Source organism: Suricata suricatta, chromosome 16 (genome assembly GCF_006229205.1).
Source record: "Suricata suricatta isolate VVHF042 chromosome 16, meerkat_22Aug2017_6uvM2_HiC, whole genome shotgun sequence".
NCBI lineage: Eukaryota > Metazoa > Chordata > Mammalia > Carnivora > Herpestidae > Suricata > Suricata suricatta.
In genome coordinates, this window is record NC_043715.1 from 40,191,722 (window position 1) to 40,205,700 (window position 13,979).

Below are 13,979 nucleotides of genomic sequence, written 5' to 3' on the forward strand. Positions count from 1 at the left end.
CTCGGCCCAGCCGGCTCGGGCCGCCCCGAAGTTCACGCCGGCCGGCGGGCTCCGCGGCGGGGCTGGCGCGCACCAGGTGGCATGCCTGCCGCCCTCCCCCCGCCGTCCCGGACAATTCCGCAGGCCCCTGGCACTCTTGCCCGCGGCTGGCGCCCAGGGCGCAGAGCTTGAAGGGAACTCGCAAGGCGCCTTCTGTTTACCTTTTATGGTTAAAATAACAGCTTAGCAAAGAAGCGACTTCACGAAGAAGCGATTTAGTGAAATCGTCTCAAGCTGCCGCAGCTCAGCCAGTTTAATCACCCCCAGAGAGCTGAACAACTGCGAACACAATGGGACACAAAATCATTTTGTGTGTAAATGAGCGTGGCATTCTGCTCGCTTCCCTCTGCTCCTGCGGGCGGGGCGCGGCGGCGGCGGCGGCGGGCGGGCGCGGGACCCGGGGCTCCCACCGCAGCTCAGGGAAGCGGGTCAATACCTAGCCGGTTTGGAGACCCGCAGGCCCTGGAGCACGCTCCATCGTGGAAGCCCCTGCAACAGGCGGTTTGGGCGAGCCTCGGGAGGGCCGGGGCGCGCTGGGGCTGGGTTGTGGGTCTGCTGGTGGGGGTGAAGGAATAAACTTGCGCCTCTTACTGCACCCACTTTTGTGCTTCTGACCTCAGCAGTGGTGTCGGGGAAAGGGTCGTGGTCCGCGGATGTGTTCGAAGGCGGCAGTCCTGGAGGTTCTCCTGGAGGCGTAAAGCCTGGGGCTTCCAATGGTGAGTTTTTGGTTTGCCGGTGAACATCAGGTTGTGCTTGTGATGGAGAAGAGGCTGGATGAGAACAGGGGTGAGCAGCTTTTTGTGATGGGTACTCGGTGTTAAATGTCACTTGAGTAGTGTCCTGGTGGTTGGGAAAACATTGCACAGTCCGGGTGGATAGAATTTCCACGGGAATCCCTTCCAGCACACTTTATCCTCCCTGTGGCTTTCCTTGTGATGCCCCCCTCCTCCCTCAGCAGAGCCTTGGGATAACCCATCCTGAGGTCTGTTTTGGTTTCTCAGAACTTCTTGAGATAAGTGACCTGCATTTCTTTTCTGAGCTGGCCAGAAGGCAGGAATGCCAAAGCCGCAAACCCTGAGTAGCACCTCAGTGAAAGTATAAATGAAACATCACTGTTTAATAGCACCCCCCGCCCCCAGTTTCATGTCCGTGAACGTGCAAGGACACTGAGGGCAGGACAGATCCTAGGAGAGTAACCTCACTTAAATGCTCATTGGACCTTGGTCCATGTTTTAAAATTGGATGTTTGAGTTTCAAGGCACAAAGTCAAACCTAGAGAGAGAAGTCCAGGTTATTCTTGTGGGAGCCAGTGGGGGGGGGCGGGGAGTGGGTGTTGTCACTGTGTCCCATGAGACAGCATCAAGCCAGTGCAGGGGGCTGCACAGACCTCTCCCCCCTTCTGCAGTGTCTTGGGGTGGCTTCTAGTGACTGAGGGACAGTCTTATTTCAGGTGATTGTGGCACAGAGGAAAGTCACTAGGGAGCAGAGAGGAGCAGAACAGAGGGTCCGTCTGCTGAGCTGCTGTCTTTCCTTCTGGCTAGCTCTCTGGTCCGGCAGGGGTGGGGGGGTGTGGTCCTGAGGGGATCTGGAATACATTAGGCACAGACAAGACCATTCTGGAGGTCTGGGTTGAAACTGCAGAGGTGGAGACCTGCAGACAAAGACGAGTTTCCTCCCTTAGGCGCCCGAGGGCTTCCTGAGTGACTTTCACTCTTCCCCATGCCCCGGCTTCTGCCTCAAGAGGCCTCTCTGTGTCTGGCTGTTCACACACTGCCTCCTAACACTGTGGGGCTCGTGTTCACGGTCCTGGGCTCCCGAGCCCATGGAGGCTGGGAGATCCTCCCCGAGCTGTGGTCCACAGGGCTCTCTGCTGATGCAAGAGGAGACACGCTTGGTAACATGGCTCTGAACCAAAATACCAGGAAAATCAGATTTGTTCTGAAACATTTTGGGGCAATAATGGTGAGCATATGTTTCAGCACTGTCATTAGCCGAATTAGCAGACGTGGAGCTGCCCAGAAAACACGTGTGTGTGTGTGTGTGTGTGTGTGTGTGTGTGTGTGTGTGTGTGTGTAAGCAGCTACGGCTTTGGAGCGTAGGGGATAGGGTAGTGGTGGGTGGAATCTGGAGAGGGGTGTGGGGTCCCAGAGAGCATATGCAGAAAGGAGGAGGCCGTGTGTCTTGGACTCTGGGCAGCCTGATGCCCACGACTCCTGCGGAGTAAACACCCTGTGGTTCTGTCGGTGCTCCCCACAGACACTCTGGGCAGCGATGGAAGCCTAGATGCCTCACCGCAAGGAGCGGCCGAGCGGGTCCTCGCTTCACGCCCACGGCAGCGCCGGCACTGTGGTGAGAGCCCGTGGGGTGGGCGGGGCCGCGGCCGGGGCCCCCTCTGCCCTTATCCCTCGCGCTGCCTGCGCACCCGCTCCCCCTCCTCCCCGCCACCGCAGTCAGGAGCTGGCTATGGACTGGGTGTACGATTATGTATTTTTTGAAACAAAAATGCTCTTAATTTGACGTGAAATTTACTACATGTATAAAACTCAACGCCTTAGGTGCTGAGGAAGTCACTAATTTAGAGGTGTCTCGTTACTGAGACAAACTTGCAAAAACCCCTGAATCCCAATTCACAAATTGGTGATTCGTTTGTCAGGGGATATTTCACATCTAACACATAAGCCCGCGACCTTTAATTAGAATTTTGCAGTTTGTTTTATGCCCCTGGAGGCTGACACCTTGAAAATTTTTTTTCTTGATTTCTTATTGCTAATAAGCATCTTTCTTTTTCCCTCTGGTACTTTGAAGAAAATGATGCAAATACACTTAATTACAGTGGTGGCCATAATTTGTCAGCTGAATATGTGATCAGGCACAGGCAGAAGTGATCTGATTAGATCTGTGATCACATTGGCAATAAAAGGGAGTGCACAGCTCTGTCGTGGAGAAACTCTTGTTTTTGCCTTGTTTCCATCTCCAGGAGGGAGGAAGCATGTCCCGGTTGTCTCTTACCCGGTCGCCCGTGTCTCCCCTGGCCGCCCAGGGGATCCCACTGCCAGCCCAGCTCACCAAGTCCAACGCACCTGTGCACATCGATGTGGGTGGCCACATGTACACCAGCAGCCTGGCCACGCTCACCAAATACCCCGACTCCAGGTAAGAGCCAAGCCCCTTGGAGCACCAAGTGCACGGTGGTTATCGGCATCCTTTGCAGCCCGCTGCCAGGGGGCTCTGTCTCCTCTGCCAGCCAACATGCAGGCTCTCCAGGGCCCTCCTGCTCTCCTGGACCTGGGGAACGCGAGTCTGGGAGGCCAAGTCTACCTCTTGAAAGATGCTTTCTACAGGGACTTGTGACCCTGCGCCAGTGGCATTGAATGTGCTTGCAGAGCTGCTCACCCACCTGCAGAAGCCCCTTCGTTCAGGGTCAGCCCCACCTGAGCGTGGCCAGCAGCTGGGCTGCTCAGCTGGGGAGTCTCAGTACCTTCAGGGTCCTCCTGAGCGAGCCTCAGGCCTGGCCTTCGCAAAGGCTCATTTGTGAGCCGTGCTGCAGGATCCTGTCGGAGAGAAGGGTTTCATCCTATCTCCTCCTCTAACCCTAGGTTAAGTATGCAAGGGGAGGGCCTGGTGGGGGAGCTGGAATTTCCCATCTTTGTCCATGTGAGTGGCCACTGCTAGACCCTCAGGGGTAGCAGCCGACTCCCTGGGGCTGGGGGTAGGGGGAGGTACGGAGACTTGCAGGGGTTAGCTAGGAATTCCAGAATGTTCAGGGATATCCGGAGCATGGATAAGCAGGAGCCTCATATCCCCGTTTGCAGATGGTATGTCTCTGACCAGGAGCCTCCCAGCAGTGCACCTTGCGCCCCCAGCTCCTGTCGTGGGAGGTGCCAGGCGCTGCCGGCTGCTCTGCTCCTGCCGCTTGGGCACGTCCGGCACGTCTGGCCCTGGGACCTGGTTTCCCGTTGGCATAGCAGCAGGGCCCACCGGAGATGGGCCGGGCCTCCGAGCATCTCCTGGAGATGATGCAGTGTGCTGCTCGCAGAGCCCACGACCGTTTGCTCCTGGCGCGGCGAGGCCGCCACTGTCGAGGGCTGAGCAGCAGGAGGCCAGGGCTGTGGGGCATCGCCCTTGTTTTATACACTTAAAAAAAAAACGAAGATGAGTTAATTAATCCCCCAGACACCAAGGGATCATCTCAGGGAAGCTTTCTCGTCAGCCCGCCGCGTCGCTGCCCTGACGTCTCAGTGTGGTACATTCGTGGCGCATGGCCCCTTGATGCGGGCCGGGGCGGAGCCCTCCGTCCGGCAGAAGTGCTCCCTCTAGGAGCAGATGCCGGAGATGGGTATAGACTCCAGAATTTGGGGAGTCTGGGGCACAGCTGGCCGTTGAGACTTCATTCCATCAGCGCAGCAGAGGCCGAGGCCTGGGGCAGGCACTTGTGAACTCGGGGGTCTCGCGGAGGCCGCAGCCACGAGGCCACGCAGGCAGGGGCGGCCTGTGCGCTCGCTTGCTCTGTCTGGGATGGGAGATGGATTCTGCTTATTTAATTTCAATTTTGCCTTCTGCGGCATTCCCGCGTTGCTTGAGATAGATCATCCCTTAATCGGTTGACGACGTTTGTGAGTGAAATTCATAAAACCCTTGCCCACAACCTCTCTGAAGAGTGTTTCTTAAATTCAGACACTTGCCTTTCTAGAGCCATCGCAGCTTAGGCCTGCAGGGAATGGCTGCCTGTTCATGTCTTCAGGCTGCTGCCAGGGAGGATTGAGGACAAGGGGTGGCCCTCCCCTCCCCCACCCACAGTGCAGCTTATCCTTGCCCATCAGCCTGCTCTGCGGTGGGGCAGGCCCGCTCGCTGGGGGGCTGAGGCCATGTGGCCCTGTGATCTGGCGTTTGGGACCCTCGGTGGCTGGATGTGCCCGGAGGGGATGGCGGTCTGCAGCCTCTCCCCAGGGCTGGGGCTCTGAGATGAATCTGTTGTTCTTGCCTGGATGGCTTCTGGCTCAGGGCAGGGCTGCTCCCTGGGCCTGAAGCTTCGGCCTGGAGGCCATCGGGTGACGTGACCTGTAGGACAGTCAGGGGACAGTGGGTCAGGCCAGGCCTGAGAAGTGAGTGGGGCTGCGTGCTGGCAGGAGCCCCTCGGATCTCTCTCATTTTTCTTTCAGCGAATCTTTAAAATTAAAAAAATGTTTTTTCACCCATCCCGGGAACCAAGATCAATCCCTCACCCAGTGGCACTGATGCATGAGTCGCCAACAGATGGAGAAGTAAGACTGCTAAGATAACCAGGGCGGGTTCTGGATATCAGGAAAACCCCACCTTGGGCAGTGCTGTGAGACCAGGGGGCTAGTACCCAACGCCCTCGGGGCCCTGTGTCCACAGGACTGCGCCTGGACTTCTGGTTCTTGGCTCATCAGGGAGCAGGTGCTGCCACTGGGTGGCCCAGGGACAGCCATCAGCCCTCGCCCATAAAGGGCAGAGCACGGCTGCCCAGGGCTGGAAATGAACTCCCCGGTTGCCACCTTGCTCGTCCCTGCAGGTCATCTGTCAGCTGCTACCATCACAGTCCCAAGCCGGTGTCCATTGCTGGCTGTGGGAAGCAGCAAATTAATAATAAAACCTTCCACTGAAACATCCAGGAGATTGGAACCAAAGCTTAAACAAAAGACCTCCATCAGTTGGAGTCAGAGGCGCCCCCAAACCTTGTAGCCTCTCTCAGAGGGTGGCTCAGAGAAGGAGCTAGCTCCCAAGACCCTGTAAGTGATAGTGGAGACAGGGAAGGAGCGGGGGCAGTTTGTGGCAATTGTCCTAACCTGCCCTCAAACTGCTCACATCCTTGGTAGCCTCAGACCCCAAGGGCATGAAAGGCCTTTGTCCTTTGGAGAGTCACTGATGGTAAGATCTAGAACCAGTCTTAAAGTAAGGCGGGTTGAGAACCTTCTAGCCATGGACCAATGGGACCACCTAGAACAGAACCCAGCCAGCCCTGGAATGTGGGTGGCCCAGGAACCCCCTAGACCAACAGGATGGCGTGGAGCCCCAGCCAGCCCTGGAATGTGGGTGGCCCAGGAGCCCCCTAGACCAACAGGATGGCGTGGAGCCCCAGCCAGCCCTGGCATCAGAGAGAGCTGTGGCAGCGCCCGGCCTCAAATGTTGCTTGCCGGACAGTGGGTTTGAGCTCAACTGGGAGCAGTGGAGAAAGGTCCACGGGGAGGCTGAGGCTGTGGGCTTGCTGGCTTGCCTGTGGATGTGGTTCTTCCTTCTTCCCACAGGTGCCATTTTGGGCCCTCAGCTGTCTGCTGCTGAGGCCTGCCCGTGGGACGGGCAGTGTTGCTTAGTCCCATCCATCTCTGGGGTGCTGCATGGCCCTCATTCTGACCTCTGAATGCCCGAGCTCTGCGGAGGTCAGGTCTGGGGACCTCGGCAGCTGGGACAGGCCGCGAAGCCCGTAAGGCTTTCCGGCAGGGCTGTGTCCCTGAGGCCTGGGGAGGGGAGAGGGCTCCGCGGCCTTAGGAGTCCTAAGAGGAGTTGGATCTGGGTGACTGCCGTACCGGTTCCACAGGCTGGGGCCTCTCCATGCCTCAGCATAGGCTCTGAGCTGCTCACGCCCGTGCATGAGGCAGCCTTGCCCTTTCTACAGCCCCACTGGGAGGGGGCTGGGCCCTGTGCCCAGGGTGAGGACGGGCGACTGCATGGCTACCTCACAGTGGAGCTCGCTCCTGCGTGTGCCAGGCCACCAGAGAGGCTCTAGGGACCCGGACCGCCCCGCCTCCCCAGCTTCTGCCTGGCACACGTGCCCCGGCATACAATGGAACAGTGACTTGGAGTGGACAGAGGACTGGGCTGTTCAGGGGGAGGGGAGCGTTCCCGGAGGGTCCTTGCTGGTAGGGGCAGGGAGGCAGGAGGCTTAGGCACCAGCTCGTGCAGGCTGGGCTAGAAGGCCTCGGTCCCAGACCAAGCCACCTTTCTCCCGGGCGGTGCCTACCAGCCACCATCTCGGCAGGGTTTAGCTGGTGTGGGGCCTGTCTGCTGAAGGATGTCTGGGGGCGCCATCACCGAGGGGCCCTGCCAACCTCCCCCCCCCCCCGCTCCTGAGCCAACTCTTGGCTGTCCCCACCCCTCCTGGCGGCTCCTAACTGTCCACAGCTGGGCCTGGGGGAGTTAGCCAGATGGGGCCTACTGCCCTGGTCATCGGAGAGACCACAGGGGTCCTCCTTGGAGTGGATGGGGGCTCCTCACGAGGATCCTGCAGGTCCTGTGTTTCTCTCAGAACAACTGCCCTTCAGAGGACAGGGCGCTGGGATGGGACCTGTGTCTGCACCACACGCCAGCGTGTGGATACACCGGAGTGCGCCCATCTGCGCAGACTGTGGTGCATGTAAATCGTTCACACTGCGGTGTATGCGCAGGCACACTGCTGAGTGTGTGTGTGATGCGGCACATGCTGTCCCTCCTGCCTGCCTCCCTGCCTCCCCCAGGGCCCCCTGAGTGAGTGACTGTGTGGTTTGCCAGTGAGTCTGTCCAGAGGACGTGGCTGTGTGTCTGCTTCGTTCGTGCTGGCTGGCGTGTCCTTTGCCTGGGTGTGTCTGGGTCTGCGTGTGATTTGTGTGTTGCAGGGAGGGGACCGTGTGAGCCTGCGCCTCCTGCCCAGGTGTGTCCCATCTGACGCTCACCCGTGTGGGTTGGGCGCGGTTGGTGCGTGGGACCCACGACTGTTTTGCCTGGCTCGCATGTGTTAGCTGGGCGTGCGGCCGTGGTCAGTGGGAGTTTTCCGGGTGGGTCTGTCTGGCGAGGGTTGGCGTGCGTGGGGCAAGGAGGCTGTGTCTTTGCCTCCCTGTAGTTTTCCAGGCCTGTCCTGCGGGCGGGTGTCTGCAGCCAGCTTCGTCTCTCTCTGGTTGTGGCTTGTGAGTGTAGGCTGGGTGCACAGCATGTGCCAGGGTCCTGCCGGACTGTGGCCTGGCTGCCCTTGGTGCATGCGGACATCCATCATGGCGCAGCCCCAGAGTGACCCACGGGAGGCCCCTCGCCCCTCTGGCGGGGCGGACCCTAAGGGATGGGGGCGGGGCAGGTGGGCGGGCCCTCGTCGGACATCCCATCCTCTCTGTCTCCCAGAATAAGCCGCCTCTTCAATGGCACTGAGCCCATCGTCCTGGACAGTTTAAAGCAACATTATTTCATCGACCGGGATGGGGAGATTTTCCGCTACGTCCTGAGCTTCCTGCGGACGTCCAAACTGCTGCTCCCGGATGACTTCAAGGTCAGTCTGCAGCCGGCAGCTCCCCAGCACTGCCTGTGTGGTGGCATTACACAGGGGACGCTGTGACTTCATAAATGGACCCATGGTCGTCATGGCAACCATAAAAAGTTAAACGGTGGAGCCGAGGGCTAAATCAGTTTTTCTAAACTAATTTTGTTTTCTCACATTTTTAGCTTATTTATCAGGGTGTAACAACAATTAAGCGGAGGCGCTTACCCCCTTTCGTTTGCCGTGTTGAAGGACGGTTGTGAGCCAGAGAAACGGGACTTAGAGGTTCCCGCGCCTACTCCTTGTTGGCGATTTGCAGGGGAAAGCCTGATGCAAACTCAGTCCCTTTTAAACAAAAGGTTACCCCCAGGTGTTGGGGTGAGCCAGTCCAGGGCCGCCGACCTGGCTCAGGGGGGCCACCTCCGTGCTAGGCCCTCCCGTGGCTCCGGGATCCCAGAGGAAGCTTAGGCCTGACTCGAACCAGCCAATGGCCTTCCTTCCTTCCCTCCTGCACCCAGAGGACAAATGGCCCTGGGGCTACTTTGTCATCCGTCCAACTGATGCTGGGTCCCAACAACCAAAGTCAGGCCGAAGATACAGTGAAATCCAGGGCAGACATGGGTCTCCATAATAGTTGCAATCTAGTGAGAAGACAGATGTTGAACAACAACAAAAAAATGCTTGAATTTCCGGGGGGCGGGGCTGTCAGCAAATGTTTCTTAGAAGCCGAGTGTGGTGAGGCAGAGCGTGGAGCACCTGGCCCCAGGGGGGCTGGAGGGAAGGATGCCTCTCTGGGGGGAGAAGGAAGGGCAGGGGCAAACGGGTGTGAGGGTCTCGGTGAGCAGGCAGGCCGGCAAGAAGGTGGTGCCCTCCCGAACCAGAGAGACGGTGTCAGCCTGCGGCTGTAGGAATGGGGGTGGCAGAAGAGGCTGCTACCTGAGGCAGGACCTTGGTGGCCAGCTCGGCACGTGGCTGGCATTTTGCCCTGAACGCAGTGGCAGGGATGTGAACAGGGAGTGACACTCAGGTCTGCTGATCATAAAGGCAGCCGTGACTGCTGTGCGGGGGAGGGTGGGGGCCAGAGCGGGAGGCCCCCTGAGGGCCTTGGTTCAGGCTGGAGGCGGCAGAGGCGGAGGCAAAGGGCTGATTAGATTTATGTTTAGGACTCGGCCATAGAGGTCCGCAGTGTGGGTCCCTGGCGGTCAGGGCATTCTTGAGGTGCCTCCTGGTGTTTGGCTCGCGCCTGGGGGGATGCATGGAGGCCCAGTGGTAGGCCAGGCTGGAGGGCATGTTGCATCCTGCGCCTGCATAGAACTGGTGATGTGGCATTTGGGCCATCAGGAAAAATGTGTGCCGATATCATTTGAAACCTCTGGAGTGGATAAGAGTGGATGCCCAGGATGGCGCCCTGGGAAACCCCTGTGGATGGACAGGTTAGGTCCCTGACAGACAACAGGCCCGGGTAGGGGCTGGAAACTGGGCTTCCCTCAGAGTGGTGCCAGAGGCTGGGGCCAGCAGCGGGAAGGAAGGGACTTAGGGCTTGCAGGATGGGCCCTGCTTTGGGGCTTGGGCCTCCTGGCTCAGCCTTGAGCTGAGCCCCAGTGACCGGCCCAAGTCACGGGTCCTGAGCTACTCAGGGCCGGGGCAGATATGGGTGCACATGTGTTTGGGGGACAGATGGCATGAGCATGCCAGCCTGGGGGTGGGTTGTCTGGGGGTGGGCTTCCCAGACACCTCCTCACCTGCCCGCTAGAGAGGGGTGGGCCCGGGACCTGGCACATTTTTTTGTCCTTTGGCCCTCACCCCCTTCTCTGAGCCAGGTGTTTATGTCCATTTTATAGATAGACAAGGAAACTGAGGCTCTGAGAAGCTCAGTAACTGATGACCAGAGGCCTCAGGGTTGGGAGACAGCATGCGGGAGGTGAGCTCTGCCTCCCTGCTGGGCTCTGAGCTCCTCGGGGCAGAAGAGGGTGCCCTGTGCCCAGCCCAGCCTCACTCCTCTGGGCTTCTCAGAAGGCAGCAGGTACAGGCTCAGGCTCCACTGGTCCAGCCCCCTGGTCTTTCCAGAAGCCTCCTTCTGCTCCAGGGGCTTGGGGCCACATGGAAGAGTGCAGGGTATCTGGCAGAGGTGGACACCAACTGCTGCTTTCTGGTCAGGGCCAGATCCCTGTGCCTGTACACATTCACCTGAGCCTCATTTCACCCATCTGTACAATGGGTACAACCATCCCAGTCCGTGCGGAGCCTTGGGGATCGCAGCTCCACAGAACTGCTTGGGGCATGGCTGCGGCGTGGGGGGCTGGCCTGGGAAAGCAAGGCCCCACCTGTCACCACCCGCTCTGCGCATGCCTGCAGGACTTCAGCCTGCTCTATGAGGAGGCGCGCTACTACCAGCTGCAGCCCATGGTGCGGGAGCTGGAGCGCTGGCAGCAGGAGCAGGAGCAGCGGCGCCGCAGCCGGGCCTGTGACTGCCTGGTGGTGAGGGTCACGCCGGACTTGGGCGAGCGGATCGCGCTCAGTGGCGAGAAGGCCCTCATTGAGGAGGTTTTTCCCGAGACCGGGGACGTCATGTGCAACTCTGTCAACGCTGGCTGGAACCAGGACCCCACGCACGTCATCCGCTTCCCGCTCAACGGCTACTGCCGGCTCAACTCTGTGCAGGTGAGCACTGAGCGCGTTCCCCACCCGCCTCACCCCTGCCTCCCCACAGCCCTCCGGCAGCAGGCATGGGTAGAGGGAGGCGCGGTCCCTGAAATGGTGAAGCCCTCCGTGCCATCTCACAGAAAAGGCAACAATGTGTCGATGCATAATTTATGTCCCGCTCATAATTAAATGATGGCGCCTGGGGGATGGACTTAAAAAAATTGATCTGTGCTTTTTTTTTTCTCCAAAAGGATGTTCTATAAAAATGGCCCAGAGTATTTTCAACAAAGTGTGCTTCATTTGACACCCAGAGTCTTCCTTTCGATTCAAATTAAACCCAGGCCATAAGAGAGGCAGGTCAGAGGCTGAGCAGAGGCGGCCTGGAACCCCGTGGCTCACCCCAGCTGACCCAGGGGCTGCCCAGAGCAGTTGTGGGTCCCAGAGCTGGGGAAGCCCACATGCCTGGGGCCTATTCTGCATCAGCTCTTCCCGCCCTAAGAGCAGACTCCTATTTTAGACTTAGGGCAGAGTGCACATTGGGGAAGGCCCATCCCCCCCCCCCCCCCCCCCCCCCCCCCCCCCCCCCCCCCCCCCCCCCCCGCCCCACCATGCACACATTCCACAGGCTGTCAGTCAGAACTCACTACTTGTGGGACACAGGCGTCAGACCCAGTGACAAGACCCCACCCTCACAGAGGCACAAACCCACGTGGACATGGAGGCTTGTAGAGACTCAGACACCAAGAGGGCTCCTCCTCCTCCCCACCCCGAGTTCCCTCGAGCTGATGAGCCCCCAGGCCTCAAACCATCTGGGACGCAACAGCTCGGGGAAGCAGGTGGCTGCCCAGAGGCCAATGGCAGGGTTTCTGTTGAGTCAGGCCTCAGTGAAGTGGGGGAGGGGGTTGGGACCATGCCTCCAGAGAGAAGGGCCCAAAGACCCTTTCTGCCTCTGGATCAAGACTGAGGACCCCCGAGAGCGGCCGGGTGGGGCAGCCTTCCCAGGTGTGGTCACTCAAGGGGACCCGGGGTCTGGCTGCCCCTGTCCCGCCTGCGGTTGGTTGCTCGCCTGGTGGTCTCTGCCAGGAGAGGGAGGCTTGCCCTGGCCGAGGCGGGCCGGCTCCAGCAGCCGGCGCTGCTGACCGTCTCTGTCTTCCCCGGCAGGTCCTGGAGAGGCTCTTCCAGAGGGGCTTCAGCGTGGCGGCCTCCTGTGGGGGCGGCGTGGACTCCTCCCAGTTCAGCGAGTACGTGCTTTGCCGAGAGGAGCGGCGGCCGCAGCCCACCCCTACCGCCGTCCGGATAAAGCAGGAGCCCCTGGACTAGGCCCCCCCTCGGCGCCCACCGGAGGCCGTGAGCCCCGGGGCTCCCCACCAGGGCCCTGGAACCGGTGCTGGGGAGTTGTGCCTCTGCCTGCTCAGCAGTGGGCGTGAGACTGAAGGGGGCGCTGGAGGGTCCAAAGCCTGCCCAGGGAGCCCCAGGTCACATGGCCACAGAACGTGGGATGCCAGAGGCATGCTCGTGGGAGGACAGTTGACGTGACCCAAAGATGCTGGCAGTGGGGACACTTCTGGGGGCCCCCTGGCCCAGCACAGCAGTCTGCCAGGCAGGGCCCGCGGCGGCCTCCCGGCCCACTGCAGACGAGCCGTTCATCCTCCACGCGTGGCAGACTCTGCCGGGTCTCCTTGCGTCACAGATGGCTTATTTTTCTACAGTATTTAAGACGGAAGTAACTAACTGCACAAGCCAGAGAGGCCGACAAGGACCAACGCTTCTTCATCTGGTGCTCAGTTCTTAGCTGGATGTGCTGCGGGCTCCCTGTGGCACAGGGACTCCTGGGGGCTGGGGCCTAGATGCCCGCAGTGCGGGGCGTGGGAGACCTCTGGTCCCTGCTCCAGAGGTGGATGGATGCAAGCGTGGTGACACCACAGGGACTGAAGCAGGGCCCCCGGGGGACAGGGCTGTCTGCCGGGAGGAGGGCCGGGTGGGTGTGGGGGGACGGATGGCTCTGGATCTATCTGAGACCCTCACCTTTGCTGCCACCCAGGGTGCGGGCCGCGCTTAGTGCGTCACCTGACCTACCAGTGCCCAGGGGCCCTCCAGTCCTACGCGTGTATTCACGCCGGGGCTTCTGCAGGCGTCTGTCCCCTTCCAGACCGGCCATGGGGCCACACCGCATCCTTACCTCAGGAACGGGCCCCACAGCAAAGGGGCCCGTGCGTCAGCGTCCTCGGGGTCCCCAGCTCAGGAAGCCATCCCCAGCTCGTTTTCCCACACTAACGTGCACACTGAATCTGAATTACACTGTCCCAGCCAGTAAGACCGGGACACAAGGCGTACCCCGATCCCAGCAAGGACTGGCCCCGAGGGGGCCTCACAGACCTGCTTCCTCCCAGACGACAGGCCGAAAGATGGACACTCTCGGCTCTGTCACCCTTCCCTGCGCACTGGCTCCCCCCCCCGCAGCGTGGGGGACCTCGGAGGGGCGCCCCCGCCAGCACCACGCTGTGTAACGATGCCTGTAGACTTGTATATGACTCCTTTAATATTGTAAAGACACCGATGTACAATTGTCGTGTTTGTGTAAACACATTATGTTCCTAGTTCATGCCATAAATGATGCTATAAAGCGAATGACTCAGGCTCCGTCCTGTGCAGAAGCGGCAGCTGTGTCTCGCATTCCACGAAGCGTGGGGCGGTTTGGGGGGCGGAGAACCAGCCGACCCTGCAGTGGTGGGAGGGGGAGGGGCATGGTCCTGAGCCTGCCAATATTTATTGCATTTGGGTGTTTCCTGTCCCCTGTGCCTGTCTCCTCCAGGCAGCACAGATTCGGAATTCTGATTCATGGCCCCCAACCAGATGCAAGCCCCGAAAAGGCAGACAGAAGGTGTCCGAGGGCTTTTGAACCCAGTCTTAAAATGTTTGAGATTTTCCCGTCTGGCTCCTGGTCGAGGTTGGCTTCCTCTTTAGAGCCCCACCGAGCAGTAGAAGGTGGCCAGCCAAGGTACCCGCAGCCCCCAGCCTGAGAACTGCAGGCCGCCGAGCTCGGAACAAGACCGCGGTG

General features: G+C 59.8%; 1 protein-coding gene across 1 annotated transcript; it reads left to right on the plus strand.

The window, feature by feature from the left end:
- Positions 1-630: 630 nt before the first annotated feature.
- KCTD15 (potassium channel tetramerization domain containing 15) lies at positions 631-13,577 on the plus strand. The gene is made up of 6 exons (XM_029925594.1): positions 631-755; positions 2,296-2,388; positions 3,017-3,192; positions 8,146-8,290; positions 10,634-10,939; positions 12,083-13,577. Exons 2-6 carry the CDS (start codon positions 2,323-2,325, stop codon positions 12,239-12,241), a joined length of 852 nt encoding a protein of 283 aa, XP_029781454.1. The 5' UTR covers positions 631-755; positions 2,296-2,322; the 3' UTR covers positions 12,242-13,577.
- Positions 13,578-13,979: the final 402 nt, after the last annotated feature.